This window comes from Cetorhinus maximus, chromosome 29 (genome assembly GCF_964194155.1).
Source record: "Cetorhinus maximus chromosome 29, sCetMax3.hap1.1, whole genome shotgun sequence".
Taxonomy (NCBI): Eukaryota; Metazoa; Chordata; class Chondrichthyes; order Lamniformes; family Cetorhinidae; genus Cetorhinus; species Cetorhinus maximus.
The window spans coordinates 19456045-19477116 of record NC_135907.1 but is presented as its reverse complement, the minus strand read 5'-3'; the positions used below and the strand labels follow the sequence as shown (position 1 = coordinate 19477116).

At 47.9% G+C, this 21072-nt stretch overlaps 1 protein-coding gene across 2 annotated transcripts in view; it reads left to right on the top strand.

Moving 5' to 3' along the window:
• The first annotated feature begins 4596 nt into the window (after positions 1-4596).
• LOC144669510 (excitatory amino acid transporter 2-like) overlaps positions 4597-21072 on the top strand; it is a 50019-nt gene continuing 33543 nt past the window's right edge. The window contains exons 1-2 of one of the 2 annotated variants that reach the window (XM_078531977.1): positions 4597-4659; positions 17973-18119. In XM_078531977.1, coding sequence (XP_078388103.1) covers positions 17993-18119 — 127 coding nt within the window. In that variant the 5' untranslated portion in view covers positions 4597-4659; positions 17973-17992. Of the gene's footprint in view, positions 4660-4691; positions 4714-17972; positions 18120-21072 lie in introns of those variants that run through there. The other variant, XM_078531978.1, reaches the window with a different exon arrangement.

Below are 21072 nucleotides of genomic sequence, written 5' to 3'. Positions count from 1 at the left end.
AGGAGGTGACCAGGTGCGTAGATGAGGGTAGTGCAGTTGACATAGTCTATATGGATTCCAGCAAAGCCTTTGACAAAGTCCCACATGGGAGACTTATCAAGAAGGCAAATGCACATGGGATACAGAGTAATTTGATAAGGTGGATTCAAGATTGGCAACTAAGCCAATACTAAGTAGGAAACAGAGGGTGATGACAGAAGGATGCTTTAGTGGCTGGAAGCCAGTGTCCAGTGGTGTACCACAGGGATCTGTGCTGGGTCCCCTATTATTTGTCATTTATATAAACGACATAGATGACTATGTAGGGGGTAGGATTAGTAAGTTTGCGGATGACACAAAGATTGGCTGGGTGGTTTTAACAGTGAGGTTGAATGTCTTGGGCTACAGGAAGATATAGACGGGATGGTCAAATGGGCAGATAAGTGGCAGATGAAATTTAACCCTGAAAAGTGTGAGGTGATACACTTTGGAAGGAGTAATTTGACAAGGAAGTATTCAAAGAATGGCATGACACTAGGAAGTTCTGAGGAACAAAGGGACCTTGGCATGTGTGTCCATAGATCTCTGAAGGCAGAGGGGTATGTTGGTAGGGTGGTGAAAAAGGCATATGGGACACTTGCCTTTATCAATCGAGGCATAGATTACAAAAGTAGGGAGATCATGTTGGAGTTGTATAGAACCTTGGTGAGGCCACAGCTGGAGTACTGTGTGCAGTTCTGGTCACCACATTATAGGAAGGATGTAATTGCACTGGAGGGGGTGCAGAGGAGGTTCACCAGGATGTTGCCTGGGATGAAACATTTAAGTTATGAAGAGAGGTTGGATAGACTTGGGTTGTTTTCGTTGGAGCAGAGAAGACTGAGGGGCGATCTGATCGAGGTGTACAAGATTATGAGGGGCGTGGACAGGGTGGAAAGGGAGCAGCTGTTCCCCTCAGTTGAAGGGTCAGTCACAAGGGGCATAGGTTCAAGGTGAGGGGCAGTAGGTTTAGGGGGGATGTGAGGAAAAACTTTTTTATCCAGAGGGTGGTGACGGTGTCTGCCTGGGAGGGTGGTGGAGGCGGGTTGCCTCACATCCTTTAAAAAGTACCTGGATGAGCACTTGGCACGTCATAACATTCAAGGCTATGGGCCAAGTGCTGGTAAATGGGATTAGGTGGGTAGGTCAGGTATTCATCGCAGGCTCGATGGGCCGAAGGGCCTCTTCTGCACTGTGTGATTCTGTGATTATTTTGAAGAAGAGCAGGGGATTTCTCCCCGGTGTCCTGGCCAATATTTTATCCCTCAACCAATATCACAAAAGTAGATTTTCTGATCTTTGTCACATTGCTGTTTGTGGGAGCTTGCTGTGGGCAAATTGGCTGCCGTGTTTCCTACATTACGACAGTGGCTATACTTCAAAAGTACCTCATTGACTGTAATGTACTTTGAATCATCTGGTTGTTGTGAAAAGCGCTATATAAATACAAACCTTTCTTTCTTTGATCTGTGAGTCGGAGCGTTACATTAAGCAGGTTGCTCGTTGAAGACGCACAGAGTAAAAACTGTCTCATGTAGGACATCTTGTGGCATTTTCAGATAATGACAGTCATTTCATCTGCTTCAGAGAGCTTATAAACCTATCATGGAGGGGTTGTGGTGCAGTGGGTAGCGTCCTGACCTCTGAGCCAAAAGCTCTGGGTTCAAGTCCCACCCCAGGACTCAATGGCCACAGAGGGTGAGCTCATAATGTGACCAAACAGGTTGATTATCAGTCTGTAAATCCTTCCAACAGCTGGTGGTATGAGTGGGAGCTGATTATTTCCATGTGATGGAAATAAAATTGGAGCTTTGACCATCATGACCCATTGTTCCAGACTATGTGTAAAGGGATGTTGCTATAGCAACTTGGACTCCTTGTGGGGGGGCTGGATGGTCAGTGTTGATGTCAAGGGTTTGATGGCTGAGGTAGATTCAGGACCTGCCTCCTTGCTTGACCATGGTGGAGGTTGCAGGGCCGTGTGTCAGGCCTGCTTTTGGGCAGGGACCTGAAGAAGAATCGTCCTTCTATTAAATGGAAAGAAATTCTTGCATTTAATCTAGCACCTTTCATGGCCTCAGGATGTCCCTAAGCGCCTTAAAACCAACAAAATACTTTTTTTGAGGTTTAGTCCCTGTTGTAATATAGGAAATGCGGCAGCAAATTTGCACACAGCAAGCTCCTACGAATAGCAACGTGATTATGTATTTAGCCGTTGGGTGAGGGACAAATATTGGCTAGGGCACCAGAAAGAACACTGCCGCTATTCAGAATTGCCCCACAGGATCTCTCACACCGAGCTGCTGATAGGTTAATCATTTCATCCTGAAGGTGGCACCTTTAACACTGCAGGACTCCCTCCCTCAGGAAGTAACCGTTTGGGATCCAGAACATTAAGAATATTGCTGAAAAGAGAGGCATGTTACTGAAGCTTTTTGTCTTGAACTCATCACGATAAATGCAAGAATGCCAAATTTCAAACATTCACAACAATTTATACCTACAGGAGAAGAGGGTGCTGATTGGTTGGCAAGTTGAATCTGATTGGCCGAGGCATTGCCATGGAGACAACAAAGCATTCCACAGCAACACCTTGGCCAATAAGAGTCAACTGTGGCAAGTAATGTTTGCAACACAAATGTCAGGCAGTGATCATCTCATAACCCCTCCCCTGCCCTCCCCCCCGCCCAAAGTCACGCACTATCCTGGCTTGGAAATATATTGCCGCTCCTGCACTGTCTGGGAACACCATCACCAGACAGACTGCAGCGGTTGAAGAAAGCAGCTCACCACCACCTTTTCAAGGGCACCTTAGGGATGGATAATTAATGGTGATACCCAGATCCCCAGAATGAGTAAGTCAAAAAAAGATGGGCCTGGGTCACTTTGCATGCAGTCATTTCCACATTCTCCTAACCAACAGCACCAAGCCACAGGTTTCTGATCTTTTCTGTATCTCCATTGACCTACTCCTTCATAGTATCACAAAATCTTTACAGTGCACAAGGAGGCTATTTGGCCCATTGAGTCTGCACTGGCTCTCTGTAAGAGCATTCCACCTAATCCCACTCCCTTGCCTTATCCCCATAGCCTGGCACATTCTCTCTTTTCAGGTAGCAATCCAATTCCCATTTGAATACCTCGATCGAACCTGCCCCCACCACCCTTTCAGGAAGTTTGTTCCAGACTCCAACCACCCTCTGGGTGAAAAAGATTTTCCTCACATCATATTTACTCCTTTTGCCAATTATTTTGAATCTGTGCCCTCTAGTTCTTGATGTTCTCTTGAGTGGGAACAGTTTCTCACTGTTTAGCCTGTCCTTACCATTCAGGATCTTGAATACCTCTATCAAGTCCCCTCTCAACCTTCGTTTCTCCAAGGAAAACAGTCCGAACTTCTCCAATCTATCCTCGGAGCTACACTTCGTCATCCCAGGAATCATTCTTATAAATCTCCTCTGTCCTCCTATACTCTATTCAATGCCTTCACATCCTTCCTCAAGTATGGCACCCAGAACTGGGCACAGTACTCCAGATGAGGCCTAACTAGTGTCTTATACAAGTTCAACATGACCTCCTTACTCTTGTACTCAATGCCCCTATTAATAAAGCCTAAGATACTATATGCTTTATCAACTGCTCTCTCAACATGCCCTGCCATCTTCAATGACCTATGTACATAAACACCAAGGTCCCTCTGTTCCTGTACCTCCTTTAGAGTTTCTCCCTTTATCTAATACTGTCTCACCATATCTTTGCTGCTAAAACGAATCACCTCGCACTTCTTTGCATTGAGCTTCGTCTGCTGCTTGTCTGCCCAATCCACCAACATGTCTATGTCCTTTTGAAGTTCAAGACTATCCCCATCACAGTTGACAACATTTCCAGTCTTGGTATCACCTGCAAATTTTGAAATCATGCCTTGCACACCACCTTTCGGTTTAGCTTCATCTTTATGTCTGCTTTAGCCCGTCGGCTTATATTATCTCACTGTCCCTCTTTCTCATTGCTTCTAATAAGAATCAAAATACAAACCCGGAATCTACTGGGGAGTTTTTGATGTCCGTTCATGATCTGAATGGATCCCGTATACATTTTTACACACAACCTATGCACTTTCCATGAGCTGCATTGTATTGTTTCGTTATTAATCTGTACACACAGCGCTTTAATCTTCCCATCTAATCCCTTGTTCATCAACTGTATCCATCTGCCTACCCTGTCCCCATCCTTCTAATTTCCTTGTTTGTTTCTGTCAGCCGCTCTCTCTTTCACATTGTAGCTCTCTCTCTCTCTCTCTCTCATGCACACACACCCCATGCACCCGAACTTGGGACACCCCAGTGCCTGGTTAAATTGTCTTTCACTCCTAGTTCTATCCAGACGATTGTCGATTAAATTGGGTTTCTTAAGGAGCTGTAAGGTGCACAGGTTCTCTCAGAACCCACCCACTGAAGCAACGGCGAGCTGTGAGTTTTAAGAGATGTCGGCTCCCTTCCAAGTTGATTTGGATTAATGTATTTGAACATGTGTGTTCACTGACGCAAAAGCCGTCAGTTGTTTGATGCTGAGGTTGTCCTCCACTTGCCCTCACATCTGGAATGTAGTGTGCTTGCTGCTGACAAACTAGAAACTGCAGAGGTGAGTTTATTCTCCTATTTTGTGCTGGAAGGGAAGGTTTGGACCGAGAGAAAGGTGAGGGGCATGTATTCTTATTGTCAGCCCTGGGGTACTCAAGGAATGGTCTGGTATTGAAAAGGTTGTCAAGTGGAGGGATGTCAGCGATGAGGAGATGGAACGCTTACCTTCTGACACACAAGTGCCAGCCCAAACTTGCGTTTAGAAAAGGGGGCAACAAACCTGTCTGTGTTATACCATCAAACATTAGTTGTGCGAAGAGGTAATGTAGGAAATTTAAAGAAGTCCAGTCAGGATCTGGATGAGAAACGACAGGTTTTATGAGGAGAGAGGGAGATAGAAAGATGGGAAAGAGAGAGAGAGGAGCTCAATGGGTTTTACCTGAAAAGCTAGTCTGATGGGCCTGCTATGAGTTTTTACTATTTTTAATTTGGGTCAGAGCTCCAGCACTCAGCGATTTTATTTCTCTTTAGCTTTACGCTGTGGATTTTTGATGATGAATATTGTACAGGTTTCACCTGAGAAATACAACTAACCATCAAACAGCTATTGGGAAAGAGTACAATAGAAACTAAAATATAATAAGTTTAGATTTTCTCTCTGTTGTCTTTAAGGGGTTAAAACTCGAATAATTTAAAGGAAGTGGCTGCAGAGATAGTGGAGGCACTGGTCGAAATATTCCAGAACTCACTGGATTCCGGGAGGGTCCCAGCGGATTGGAAAACCGCTAATGTGACACCCCTGTTCAAGAAGGGAGGGAGACAAAAAGCAGGAAACTATAGGCCAGCCAGCCTAACATCTGTCATCGGGAAAATGCTAGAGTCTATTATTAAGGAAGAAATAGCAGGACATTTAGAAAAGCTTAATGCAATCAAAGAGAGTCAGCATGGTTTTGTTAAAGGGAAATCATGTTTGACAAATTTGCTGGAGCTCTTTGAGGATATAACAAGCAGAGTTGATAAAGGGGAGCTGGTAGATGTAGTGTGTTTGGATTGCCAGAGGGCATTCAAAAATGTGCCACATAAAAGGTTATTGTACAAGATAGGAGCTCACGGTATTGAGGGTAATGTATTAGCATGGACTGAGGATTGGTTAACACATAGAAGACAGAGAGTCGGGATTAATGGGTCTTTTTCATGTTGGAAAGATATAACTAGTGGAGTGCCACAAGGATCAGTCTTAGGGCCTCAATTATTTACTATCTATATTAATGACTTGGAGAAGGGAGCAGGGTGAAATGTATCCAAATTTGCTGACAATACAAAAATAGGTGGGAGGGCATGTTGTGATGAGGACATAAGCAATCTGTAAGGGGATATAGATAGGCTGAGTGAGTGGGCAAAAACTTGGCAGATGGAGTTAATGTAGGAAAGTGTGAGGTCATGCACTTTGGTAGGAAGAATCAAAAGGCAGACTATTATTTAAATGGAGAGAGACTCCAAAAAAGTGCAGCACAGAGGGATCTGGGTGTTCTTGTGCATGAAACACAAAAAGTTAGCATGCAGGTGCAGCAAGTAATTAAGAAAGCAAATGGAATTTTGGCCTGTATTGCTAGGGGGTTGGAGTTTAAAAATAAGGAAGTCTTGATACAACTGTACAGGGTGTTGGTGAGGCCGCAACTGGAGTATTGTGTACAGTTTTGCTCCTCGTATTTAAGAAAGGATATTCTGGCATTGGAGGCAGTTCAAAAGAGATTCACCGGTTGATTCCTGGGATCAAGTACCTATCAAGAACAGCTAAACAGGTTAGGCCTTTATTCATTAGAGTTTAGAAGAATGAGGGGTGATCTTATTGAAATGTACAAGATTCTGAGAGGGCTTGACAGGGTAGATGTTGAGAAGATGTTTCCACTAGCGGGGGAATCTCGAACCAGGGGATATAATTACAGAATAAGGGGGCACTCATTTAAAACTGAGATGCGAAGGAATTTCTTTTCTCAGGCGGTAGTGAATGTCTGGAATTCTCTACCCCTGAGAGTTGTGGAGGCTAGATCACTGAAAGTATTTAAAGAGGAGATAGATAAATTTTTGAAATATCGGGGAGTTGAGGGATATGAGGAGTTGGCACGAAAGAGGAGTTGAGGCCTGAGGCAGATCAGCCATGATCTTATTGAATAGCGGGGCAGGCTTGAGGGACCGAATGGCCTCCTCCTGCTCCTATTTCTTATGTTCTTATGAATACAGTCATATCTAAATGATTGTGTGAAGTAAAATAGTACTTAACAAGAACATAGGAATTTTAAGTCTGATTTAAGGTGAATATAGTAAAATGTGGCTTAACATGAACGTCATAGGGTGGAATTATCCCAGATCTGCACAAAGTGCAGTAAAAACCCAGGTTTTTGCGCCGTATTGTCCCATTTCCCGGTGCCTCATTAATAATGCATTCGCGGGAAACACTCCAGGTCACTGGCCTCTGATTCGCCCACCCTGTCATCACCTCAGGCTGTCAGTAATCCAGGTGCCATATTTAAAGGGTGCCCCTGCACAGAGTGAGCATCTCTCGCAGGGATCGAAAACTGATGAAAAAAAATTCATGGCCGCCAGAGGGAAGAAATATGCTGCCCCCAAATTTAGCGAAGCCTCCCTCGTGCACCTACTGGATGCAGTGGAGATCCTGCCATGAAGTCCTCCATCTGGACAAAGACCAGCAAGCAAGGTCACCGGTCCAGCACGGGAGGCACCAACGCTTGGCAAAAGAGGACAGCCACCCAGTGCCGAAAGAGGATGAATGATCTCCTCCGTTCTGCCAGGGTAAGTCACTCCTCATCACTCTCAACTCACACACTCACAAACCTATCGCACATCCACAGGCCACTCATTGCCAGTTCAAGGGACCATTCACTCTCTCTCACACACACCTTCATCTGCCCTGCGGATCATGTCTTCATCCCATCCATGGCACCACTCACCACCCACACATGCCAGGCAGCTTTCCCATCTGTTGAAGGATCATGAGGACTCGAAACGTCAACTGTGCTCTTCTCCACCGATGCTGCCAGACCTGCTGAGTTTTTCCAGGTCTGTCTGTTCCTGTTTTTGTTTTGGATTTCCAGCATCCGCAGTTCTTTGCTTTTATCCTTCTCATCTGGCCTGACAGGCGCCCTGCTTACACTCCCTCCATCTGTCTTCATTGCAGGACAAGCTGGCACACAACAAAGGAGTGAGGTCACAGACTGGTGGAGGAATGCCCGACATTAAGGCCCTCACAGACTTTGAAAATAGAGCCATCCAGCTGGCTGCCGACAACCTGGACAGTTCCTGTGCTGACGGTGAGGTCAGTGGTGCTCAACCAAGTGAGGATCCAGCAGTGCAACATACATCAGATAACCAGGCTGTGAGTCAGTTCCCCTGCTCCGCATTCCCCTGCCATGCACTAATTACCCCTCCTTGCTTTTGCAGGTACCTCTGGGAAGCAGCCGAGGGGGGGGTCCAAGCCCCAAAGACACCTCGGAAGAAGAATCTGATGACACCTTAATTGAAACCCCGTCACAGCGCTCACCCACACCCTCCACCAGCGCAGAGACGCACACCCCTGTGGGACCTACTTCTAGAGGGGCCACAATCTGGTGAGCACATCGCATTGTCTGATCCACAGCAGGCGGAGGTAGGGACTTCCCAGGTCCCCGGCACTCGGAGGACTGCTGGAGGCCAGAAATCTGCTGAGTCCGAGTCAGATGACGAGCCTCCGGACTGGGTCATGTCACAGTTGCTGGAGGTGCAAAGATAGGCTCAGGAACATCGGGAAGGGATGTCCGCTGCACTCCTCAGATTGCAAGGCACGATGGAGGAGTCCGTCCACCTTCAGGCTGAGGTGATAGCGCCAGCATGCCAACGCACCGAGGTCAACACTGGTAGGATGGCAACTGCCATGGAGACCTTGATCCAGGACATCGGTCCTGCACTATTGGTCTCCAACAGTGTCAACACGAGGAGGATGTGGGCTAGTTTGATCTCATTCCAGATTCCCCTTCTCCTCAAGGGGTCAGCCGGGGCCCTCGGGCACCCATAGGGAGGAGGATCAGCGGTTGCACACCCCAGGCGACACCAGGAGTGTCCGGCCCATCCCAATACCCTCTTCCTGTGCTCCCCGCGAATGTGAGGTGCCCCTTCCTCGACGTCCTACTGCTCGCGAGCGCTGTGCAAGGTTGTGCGCACTCACCTCCGAGTTCCCCTTGCGGTTCAGGTCGCCAGGTGCACGCCTCTTAAAAGCAGTCGTGAAGCTCGTTGTTCTGAAGTCACGCCGACAGGGGGCGGTAAATTTGACACATGGGCAGATGATTCAGGTGAGCAGGGCTTATAATTAGATGCAAATATATTAAAATGAGATTCTCGATGTACTGCGGTGGAGATGTGGCCTGCCTTTGACGGGCGTAGTGGACAATCGTAAACTGGTTCCACAATGGCGTAAAACCAAATTTTGGCCTTCTCGCCAAATTGCTCCCCCCCCAGCACCCCATGACGCCCAACGTCAATGGGGTCGGAAAATTCCACCCATAGTTTAAAATATGACTTATGAACATCTGAACACACGAAGTAGGCCATTCGGCCCCTCAAGACTGCCCCAGCATTTAATAAGGTCAAGGCTGATCTGTTTGTGTTTCAAATTTCACCTTCCCATCTAGCCCGCCCCATAACCTTTGATTCACTTGCCTAACAAGAATCTTCCTACCTCGGCCTTAAAAGTATTCAATGACCCCGCCTCCACCACCTTCTGAGGCAGAGTTCCAAAGTCACACAACACTCTGAGGGAACAAATTCTCCTCATCTCTGTCCTAAATTGATCCTGAAAGGTCTTCACGAGGTGGACGTGGAAAGGATGTTTCCTCTTGTGGGTGAGTCCAGAACTAGGGGGCACTGTTTTAAAATTAGGGGTCGCCCTTTTAGGACATAGATGAGGAGAATTTTTTTCTCTCAGAGGGTTGTGCGACTCTGGAACTCTGTGCCTCAGAAAGCGGTGGAGGTGGGGTCACTGAATATTTTTAAGGCAGAGGTAGATAGATTCTTGTTAACCAAGGGAATCAAAGGTTATCAGGGGTAAATGGGAATGTGGAATTTGAAACCCAAACAGATCAGCCATGGTCTTATTGAATAGTGGAGCAGGCTCGAGGGGCCGAATGGCCTACTTATGCTCCTATTTCGGGTGTTCGTATGTTCGTGTGTCATCTTAGACAGGATTTACTCCTTTGCTCTTGAAATAGAGGATCGAATTTGAAATGTTGATATGTGGGTGTCATATGATGATGTATGTTTGAAACCCAACACCTGTAAAGCAGTTTCACGGCCTCAGGGTCCATCCTTACAGTTACTCAGTCACAAGGCAGGTTTCTGAGGGACAGTCCCTTGCACCAAGTCTCCTTGTCACTGGTTGTTGATCTTAGAGGAAGTCCAATTATGAGGTGCTCAAAACCACGAGGAGTTTTGATAAAATAGGTGGTGAAAAACTGTTCTCACTGACAGGAGGTACAGTAATGAGAGGACACAGATTTAAAATAATTGGCAAAAAAAAGCAGAGGGAGATGAGTAAGATTTCTTTATTTATTTATTTACACAGTGAGCTGCTTGTGACCTGGAATGCGTTGGCTGGGAGGTTGGTGGAATTAGGTTCAACAGAAGCTTTCATAAGGGAACTGGATAAGTACTTGAAAAGGAAAAAGGAAATTCAGGGGAGTGGGACTGATTGGATAGCAATTGCAAACAGCCAGCACGGGCACGATGGGCCAAATGGTCTGTCTCCTTCTCTGCTGCTTCATTCTACGTTCACTCCAAAAAGAAACTGGAATAGATTGCCTGTGTACAAGTGTGTTTATCTCACGGTGTCAAGAGGGAAGTGACTGGCCTGTTTCAAATAATAATCCAATGCCCAGTGACAGTGGTGGAACTAGTTAGAGCCTGTGCTGTGGTTAACTAGAGGGAAGGTGAGGAGGCGTTGGCATAGTGGTATTTTCACTAGACTAGCAGTCTAGAGACCCAGGGTAATGCTCGAATCCACCATGGCAGATGGCGGAATTGGAATTCAATAAAAATCTGGATGATGGTCTGACGATGGCCAGGAAACCATTGTCAGAAAAACCTATCCGGTTCACTAATGTCCTTGAGGGAAGGTAATCTGCCATCCTTACCAATAATACCACCTACATGTGACTCCAGATCCACAGCATTGTGGTTGAGTCTTAAAAAATGCCCTCTGAACGAGCACAATTAGAGATGGGCAATAAATACTGGCCTAGCCAGCGACGCCCACCTCCCATGAATGAATATAAAAAAGCATGTGGCTGTGATTAATGGAGCGTGTACAGTTCATGCAGATCCTGCGTACGCTGGTATTCATGTCTCTTTGCCAATATAACTAAGAGCAAGCATGAACTCGTGTACAGGGTCCATTTCTCATATTTCTCTTTCTGTCCTCACTGTATTCCTCTCTCTCTATCTCTCAGTCTATCTCTCTTCCTTTCATGTGGGGGTGGGGAATGTTTGGAGACCAGACAGTGTGTTGCTCAGGATAGTCGTCTGAGACAAGCAGAATGGTGTACATTGGAGCTATATTGACCAGGTACATGGCAGAGGAGGAGTTTATTGAATTGGACAGTGTGGTTGATTGCGTTGTGTTCAGGAGCAGGATCCCTGGCTGATTTTTGTCTCTCTATCTGTAGCTTCTGGGAGAGTGGAATTCTTTTGCTCTGATAAGCCGATTGGCCTCCCCTGTTCTGTAAATTTTTATGATTCTATGAATCCTAAATAGCCGAGTTTGAATTTTAACATTAAGATAAAAGCAAAATACCGCGGTTGCTGGAAATCTGAAATAAAAACAGAAAATGCTGGAAAAACTCAGCAGGTCTGGTAGCATCTATTAACACATTCTGCCATCTTACCTTTATGCCACTATCAGCACCTTCTTTAGTCTTTAACACTGCCATTAACATTCCCTTTGTCTTGCGTCAAATCTCTCGTGAGCTGCCCGACCTTCTATTTTGCTTCACCTACTCCACCCCCTGTTAAACGGTACAAAATGCATCACATCCCCACTTCTCTTTAGCTCTGAAGAAGAGTCAAACGGACTCGAAATGTTAGCCCTGTTTCTCTCTCCACAGACGCTGCCAGACCTGCTGAGTTTTTTTCAGCATCTTCTGTTTTTATTTTGAATTTTAACATGGCCTCCCCTTGTTTTGAATCTCTGCAGCAGAAGGACTGGAACCATAGAACCATAGAACACTACAGCACAGAAAACAGGCCATTCAGCCCTTCTGGTCTGTGCCGAAATATTATTCCGCTAGTCCCATTGACCTGCACTTAGTCCATAACCCTCCAGACCTCTCCCATCCATGTATCTATCCAATTTATTCTTAAAACTTAAGAGTGAGCCCGCATTTACCATGTCAGATGGTAGCTCGTTCCACACTCTCACCACTCTCTGAGTGAAGAAGGTCCCCCTAATGTTCCTCCTAAACCTTTCCCCTTTCACCCTAAAGCCATGTTCTCTCGTGTTTATCTCTCCTAATCTAAGTGGAAAGAGCCTACTCGCATTTACTCTGTCTATACCCCTCATAATTTTGTAAACAAATGGTCTCTCTGTCCCTACCCTATCAAATCCTTCTAACATTTTCGACACGTGATCAGATCACCCGTCAATTTTCAACACCCGAGGAAAGATGAGCCAAGTTTATGCAACCTATCCTCGTAACTTAACCCTCTTAAGGCAAGGTATCATTCTGAAAAGAGGCACACGTTTTTAAATCTCCCGGTATTTCTCTGAAGCGAAATGCAAAGGACTGGCCGCCCCTTTAAGAGCTGCAGCGGCCAGGATTAGTTTGCAGATTATTTAACAGAAATGTTGGGAGGGATATGAAAAGCTTTCTTAATGAGGATCAGTGGCTCGTCTCGAACCCAGATGCTACCCTTGGTTTTATGCTTGTGTTACTAATCCTGTACAGAGACTGAGTAGACTAGACCTGATTCCTGATGCCACAGATATGCACAGGACATCTCCCCTGCTGAAAGCCATAAATCATTCTCGGGAGCTAAATTTAACTCTTTCATTTTGCTTTAACGGTGAGAGAGATTTAAAATAAAAATACTTCTTATTTATATTTCACTCTTCAAGGCAGAATTAGCATTTATTCAGCACCTCAGGCCACCACCTCCCCACCCCATCCCCCCCCCCCACCCCACCAAAAAGCTTTTCAGCCAATCAAAGCACTTTTTTCTTCAAAGTGCAACCACTGTTGCAATGCAGGAAGCGTGTCAGTCAGTTTTCGCACAGCAAGATCCCACAAACAGCAATTAAAATGAGCAGATATTGCTTTTCTCATTGACGTTGGGTGAGGGGTCACTATTGACCGGGACACCGGGTGAGAACTACCCTCCTCTCCTTCGAAATAGCGGCCACGGGGATCTTTTGTGCCCACCTGAGAGGGTAGACTGCCCCCCCCCCCCCCCCCCCCCCTCCCCCCACGGTTTAACGTCCCATCTGGAAGGTGGTAGCTGCTGACTTGGGGGCAGGCGCTGGGTCACAGGCTACACTAAATCCTAACTTGACCTGTCCTGTGGGAACGGGGCAGATTCTGACGCTCCTTAAACACCCATTCCTACTTTAAAATCCATTGACACCAATGGGCAGCATCATCGCAGGTTTGCACTAAGTGCGGTGGCGGGCAGGAAAAAGGGCGTTTTACCCGCCGGCCGCAATGGCGGGTTTTCGCGCCTTGTCACCCCATTCCCGCCTCATCAATTATGCAGCCACACACCTTCTCGCTGGCGGGCAGCCTCCGATTTGCCCGCCACACCGTTACCTTGCCGCTTCTTCGCTCAAGGCGCCATATTTAAATTGCAGCCGCGCACATGCTTCTCAACACTTGCAGCCCAGCACTGCTCCGGTGGGACATGGCCCCAAAAGCCAAGAAGAGTGCAGCCCCCCCCAATTCGGTGACACATCCCTGGGACACCTTCTGGATGCCATAGAGGCCCGCCGTGATGTCCTCTACCCCTGCTCTGACTGCAGGAGGCCCATCAGTCTCACCATTCCTGCTTGGGAGGTGGTGAGTGCCAATACTGCACACAAGAGGTCGGCCATCCAGTGCAGAAAACAGATAAATGATCTCATCCGTGTTGCCAGGGTAAGGCAACCATCTCATCGCTCTAAACTCTCACACTCACAACCCATCACACATTCACTGGCATCTCACTCAATGGCAGCTCAAGGGACATCACCACTCCCTCTCTCACACACACCCTCACATCTCCATCTGATCTCATCTCCTATGCAGACTGCCTCCTCAGCCCCCACCACGTCGAGGCCACTCGCACAGATCAACATGTGCCCCCGCACACACATCCTGGGTTACTCTCCTTCCCCGGTACAGCCCTCACCCTGCAGCCTCTGCCCATGTCTGAGGCTACTTCTCCCCCTTCCCCAAGCAAGCCCTAGACCTGCAACCATTGAAAAGCCCCCCCCCCCCCCCCGCCTTACGGCTGGCCTGGTAGGGTAGAGACCTGCCCGTGAGACTCCCTAAAAGTGATGTGGTGCTGTCTGTGAAGCCTGGCGCTGATGTCTGCGAATGCTGCCCGAAGCAAGGTGGGCAAACAAACCTCGAAGTCCCGAGTGAAGTGCAGCTCGCCAAGTGCACGTCGCTTATGCACAGTTGTGAAACACGTTGACGTGCCCAAATAATCCAATGTGAGGGGATGACTCCATTGAGCAGGGCTTATAATTAGATGCAAGTGCACTAAAATGACATTCCCAACGTCTGGCAGCGCCATATTTAAACATGGCCCACCATCGACGGGCAGAGCGGATGGTTGCAAACTGGTTTCACAACGGCGTAAACCGATTTTTGCCCTTCTCGCCATATTGTCCACTCACGCCCGCCATGACGCTCGACGCTAACAGGGGTGGAAGATTCCGGCCAATGTCTTTTACTTTTAGTCTTTTGATCTGAGGCACCTACTACCTGTTCTTAAAATTTAAACCTTCGCTGCCATCTCAGCAATCTCGAATGGGAAAACATGGGGTAAGGCAGCGGAGTTCGTTCCTGCCATATCTCCAACCCCAGTTCCACCACGTGGAAGATCCCATCCAACATGTCTCCCACACTCAGTACATCCAATTGGTTCAAAGATTGCAACTGTAAATCAGCAGCAAATTGCAACCAAACAAGATTAGGGAACCAACCAGTGAACAGACGCCATAGAGAAATGACCATGTCATGGTGATGGTGGTGGACCTCTGGAGTAGGACTTGAACCTACAACGTTCTGACTCCACAGCTGACACAGGTGGCTCACCCCGTAGAACGTCTAATTTCAGGCCTTCTGCCTCAATGGCAGCAGCCCTCAGACAAGTTCCGGGATGGGCTGGGGGAGGGGGTGTTCGAGGGGGCTTTTTGAGGAGGAGGTGGAACAGTGAGTGCGTGTGTGGGGAGGGCCTGATCGTGACCCCCATGGATTCATGGGTGGGGAGAGCACTCCTGCTCATGTTAAGGTTGATGGAAGAAAACAATTGCATTTATATAGCACTTTTCACAACACTGGAGCATCCCAACGTGCTGTGCAGCCAATGATGCCCTTTTGAAGTGTTACTGTTGAAATATAGGAAGTGCGGCACCCAGTTTGACCATGGCAACCACCAACATACAGCAATGTGATAACGACCAGGTAATCTGTTTTAATGATGTTGGTTGAGGGATAAACATTGACAAGGTCTAGGCTTTTATAACATACATCATTTGCATTTTGCTGTTTAATTTTACAGCTTGCTCTCTCCTGACATTACTCCGAAAATTTTGCTTGAACTCTTCAATTCCAACGAAATCTAAGGAATTCCTGTTGAACTAAAAAATTCATGGCCAGAAAAACCCCATCATTGTACCAATCTCAAAGCACATTTGTAGTTAAATTGAATAGTTTGGTCTTCACTTGTGCACCTCAACAATTACGTCCTATGTTTATAAATAGACCATGATTTCATAATCACTTATCTACTGTGACTTTGAAAAACAAATATAATGATGCATATCAGACAAACTAGAGATAATCGAAATAATAGCTGATTTCAGGATGCAAAATGGTCAGTGTGGCATTGCCTATTTCCACGATGGGCATTTGAAGATGGTACATATTTTGAGTAGAGTGATTCCAGGTCATAGTTGTCATTCTTCCTGTCTGGGCATCTGTGGTACATTAAGAGTGTGGGGGATATTACTGAGTGTTGCGCTGAGGGTGTGGGGAATATTACTGAGTGTTGCGCTGAAGGTGTGGGGACTATTACTGAGTGTTGCGCTGAGGGTGTGGGGAATATTACTGAGTGTTGCGCTGAGGGTGTGGGGAATATTACTGAGTGTTACACTCTGGGTGTAGGGAATGTTGAGTGTTACACTGAGGGTGTGAGGAATGTTACTGACAGTTACACTGAGGGTGGGGGAATACTACTGAGTGTTACACTGAGGATGTGGGGAATGTTACTGACTGTTACACTGAGGGTGTGGGGAGTGTTACTGAATGTGGGGAATGTTACTGAGGATATGGGGAATGTTACTCAGTGTTACAGTGAGGAATGTGGAGAATATTACTGAGTGTTACACTGAGGGTGTGGGGAAAGTTACCGTGTTACACTGAGAGTGTGGAGAATACTACTGAGTGTTACACTGAGAGTGTAGGGAATGTTACTGAGTGTTAACCTGAGGGGTATGAGGAATGTTACTGAGTGCTACACTGAGGGGTGTGGGGAAATTACTGAGTGTTCACTGGGAAACGTTACTGAGTGTGATAATGAGGGTTTGGGAAATGTCAATGAGTGATACACTGAGGGTGACGGGAATGTTACTGAGTGAAAGTTACTGAGGGTGTGGGGAATGTTACTACATGTTACACCGAGGGAGTGGAGAAAGTTACATAGAAACATAATAAATAGTAGCAGCAGTAGGTCATTCGGCCCTTTGAACCTGCTCCACCATTCAATATAATCATGGCTGATCCTCTATCAGCAACATACTCCCACTCCCTCCCCATAACTTTCGATGCCTTTAAGGCCCAATCAATCAATTTCCTTCTTAAATATATTCAGTGACTTGTCCTCCACAGCCCTCTGTGGTAGAGAATTCCACAGGTTCACCGCCCTCTGGGTGAAGATGTTTCTCTTGATCTCAGTCCTAAAGGGTCTACCCCGTATCCTGAGACTGTGACCACTTGTTCTAGACCCCCCACCAGCCAAAGGAAACATCATCCCTGCATCTAGTTTGTTCATCCCTGTCAGAATTTTATACGTTTCAATTAGATCTCCTCTCATTCTTCTAAACCCCAGTGAATACAGGCCTAGTCGGTCCAATCTCCCCTCTTACAAGAATCCTGCCTTCCCAGGAATCAGTCTGGTGAACCTTCACTGTACTCCTTCTGTGGCAAGTATATCCTTTCTTAGGTAAGGAGACCAAAACTACACGCAATACTCCAGTCTCACCAAGGCCCTGTACAGCTGCAGTAAGACATCCTTGCTCCTGTATTCAAGTCCTTTCGCAATGAAGGCTAATGTACTATTTTCCTTCTTAACTGCTTGCTGCACCTGCGTGCTTGCTTTCAGTGATTGGTGTACAAGGATAACTTCACACTTACCCACCTGATACTGCATCACCCATGTATTTGCCCACTCACTCAACCTGTCTAAAAAGCCTCTTAACACCCCCTCACCGCTCATATTCCCACCAAGTTTTGTGGCGTCAGCAAACTTGGAAATATTACATTTGGTTCCCTCATCTAAATAATTGATATATATTGTGAATAGCTGGGGCCCAAGCACTGACCCTTGCAGTACCCCACCAATCACCACCTGCTGTTCCAAAAAAGACCCATTTATTCCTACTCTCTGTTTCCTGTCTGCTAACCAATTCTTAATCCATGCCAATATATTACCCCCAATCCCATGTGCTTTAATTTTACACGCTAACCTCTTCATCAAATGCTTTCTGAAAATCCAAATACACCACATCCACTGGTTCTCCCTTGTCTATTCTGCTAGTTACATCCTCAAAAAGCTCCAGTAGGTTTGTCAAACATGAGTTCCCTTTCATAAACCCATGTTGACTTTTTTTAATCTCGTAGATATTTTCTAAGTGTTCTGTTATCACAGCCGTTATAACAGACTCTGCATTTTCCCTACGACTGATGTTGGTTTAACCGGCCTGTAATTCGCTGTTTTCCCCCTCCCTCCTTTCAGCCTGAGGGGTGTGGGGAAAGTTACTCAATGTTACACTGAGGGATGTGGGCTATGTTCGTGCAGTGAGGATGTGGGTCAGTAAGTTACTACAATGCTATGTTTCTTTTTTTTGCCCAGTTTTCAGTGCATTTACAGAGATGACAAACCAATCAGACATTCGTATCCCAGATCGCCACCCAAGCCTGGATGAATTGCCCAAACCTCCCTTTTCGAAGCACTGTACTTGGCTGGAAAGAAACCTCCTGCTCCTCTTGACTGTTCTTGGTAAGACTGCATCACCACTAATTGTACTTTATGCTTCAGCTCCGAACCCCTGATACAGGTGAGGGGAGGGAATATGCACAGGACCCTCTGTTCTCAAAGTAGATAATACAAGAGCTGGGATGTGACACACGACAAAGACCTACATTTATGAAGCACCATTCACGGCCTCAAAGCACGTCACAGCAAATGAAGTACTCTTTTTCTGAAGTTTAGTCACTGTCGTGACGTAGGAAACGTGCACAGCAAGCTCCCACAAACAACAATGTGATAACGACCAGATAATTTAGTTTAGTGATGTTGATTGAGGGATGAGTATTGGCCAGGACACTGGGGAGAACTCCCCTGCTCCTCCTCAAAATAGCGCCACGGGGTCGGTAACACCTGAGAGGACAGACAAGCCCTTTGGTTCAACGTCTCATTGGAAAGACAGCACTGTGAACAGTGCAGCACTCCCTCAGTACTGCATTGGGGTGGATCAGCCAGGATCGTGGGTTCTCGTCTCTGCAGTAGGACTTGTTCCTACATGAGAAGGTTGTGGGTTCAAGTATGTGTTACTCACTGAGCCATAAGTGACACTAAGGTGCTAAAATATACCACAGAGGCTAAAGAATGAAAGAACACGCATCTATATAACAGATTTCAGGGCATTTAAAGCATGTCACAAAGCCTCTGGCCAGAATCGTCCACTCCTGTTGGTGGCGGGGGTCATGGTGGGCGGAGTGGGTGGGACAATTTGGCGTGAGGGGCAGAAATCAGTTTCACACTGGAGTGAAATCACAGCGGGATCAGCCGATGGTGCCCAACATGGCGGAACGCGAATCCCGCTGGAGTCCGGCGTGAACCCGATTTGCCTCCTGCTAATCGGATGCAAAGTAAGCCCTGACTGGAATTGTCCCCCCCCCACCCACCACTCCCAATTTACCGAGAAAAGACGCCAGCCCGGAACGCGTCCGGACAAGAGTGACGTGCAGAGGCCGGGTCTCACTGTTAGGGCCTTGCTCAGATCGCGGACATCCGAGGAGAAGAAGGTGCCGGGGCCCCACAGCTACCGGACCCTGGGGGAACACGTGCAATGCATGCTGGGTGGATCCTCGCACACACGGCTCCTCCCCAAAGAGGATCGCTGGAGGTGGGAGGTCTCCACGCAGCAACTTTGACCTCGCGGAGGCTTCGGGCCTCACCTTGGGCTCGCACCATCTTTTCATGGTCTCATGCTTCAGAACTTCACGGTCTAGGCCGTGGGCTGGTACAGAGGATCGGCGAAAGGGGCAGGGAGAGAGGAAGGCCTATGTGCGAGTGGGAGCGGAATGTGTACCGGGAGGAGAGTGAGGTTGGGAGGCTGGGAGGAGAGGGAGTAAGGTGTTGTGAGGGGAGGGGGAGGGAGAGGTTGGGAGGGGGAAGGAGGGTGCCCAGCAGGAGAGAGGAGGAGGGAGTACGGGAGGTGGTGGGGGAGGAGGGTGTGATGGGGAGAGGAAGGTGTAAGGGAGGGGGATCGGAGGGGGGAACATGCCTGGGAGGAGGAGGGAGTTAGGCGGGGAGGAAGGTCTCTGTGGGGAGGAGAGAGTTCGGAAGGGGAAAGGTGGCCGGGTGGAGGAAGGCGTTGGGGGTGGTGGTGGTGCAATGCCCAGTTAAAAAAGAAAGGGAGGGGTCTGTGGAGTCAATGACTGCCTCCTGGGGCATGAACTCAGGGTGGGTGTGGTAGGAGGGAATGGTGTGTGTGAGAGGGGGCAGAGGGAGCCAGTAGGGTGGGAGGGTGAGGGTGCGTCAGTACTGGTAGAAGGGGCAGCGAGGGTGATTGTTGGGGACACGGAGGCAAACACAGACTCTGGGGGTGGGAAAGGGGAGGTCGGGGAGGTCAATGTGGATGGGGGGGTGGGATTTTCAGGAAGGTAGGGAACATGCACGTTAACCTGGACATCCTGGAATTACGAGGGTTTGGGCTATAGGGTAACGTTAGGAAGGTGGAAGGTGTTGCCAGGCGGGTGGGTGTGATAGGGGAAAGGACATGGGTGTGCGGGGGAGGGGGAAGGATGCGGGAGCTGATCAGAGAGAGACTTGACGATTACCATGTTTCTCAAATCAAAAGTGAGCGGAGCCTCGTGTCAGACGGGCAGAGGTGCTGCAGGGGAGCGCAGTCAGTGGGCGGGCGGAGATGCAGGTCAGCTCCGAGGGACAACTGAAAGAGAACCTCAGCAGGCAGCATTGAAGATGCTCGGGACAGAGAGATGAGTGTGATGGATGAAGGCTCTGTATGTGTGGGAGAGCGCTTGCACAAGGCTCCGAAAGACCCTGCTACATAAACTGTTCTCCCTCAAGAATCACTCATGGTCTGGTTGCATGTAGTTGAACTGCTCGCGGAGGAGGGGGGATGCAGGAGGAGGACTCGCGAAACCTGTCAATGAAGCTGAAGGACAACATTGCACACTATCCAGTTTTGGATTATTAAGTGACAAAATGTGTTCACCCGTGCAACCACTTGTGATCAGAATTTCTTAACTTTTCTAGGCCTACCACCTCTTCTAGGTGCTGCCCTGACATCTGCAGCAGGGGTGGAGACAGCCTGTGCAATGGTTGGCCCTGTTGCCTCTGATGGCTTTGGCGTGGGTCCTCTGGGGAGCCGAGGCCTGGAGGGCCCTTGCTTGCTTTGGCTGTCCTCCTGTGGGCAGCTGCTCCCTCTGCAGTGACAGAGGCGAGATTGAGGTCAGCGGTGGGTGGAGAGGGGGGGGTGGTGGGCGGGGAGGGGGGGAGGGGGGGCGGTGGGGGTTGGGGGGGTGGGGGTGGTCACAGGCAAAACGAGAACTCCCTGGGTTTGTTCAGATGGCTCAAACAGATCTGTAATAACACATCATTTGAACCTTGTTGGGAAAGCAGTGATACTTCACAAACCACAAGTGTGAAGCAGGAGTGTTTTTCACTGAGAACAAGAGACCCCTGAGACGTGCTTGCACCTTGT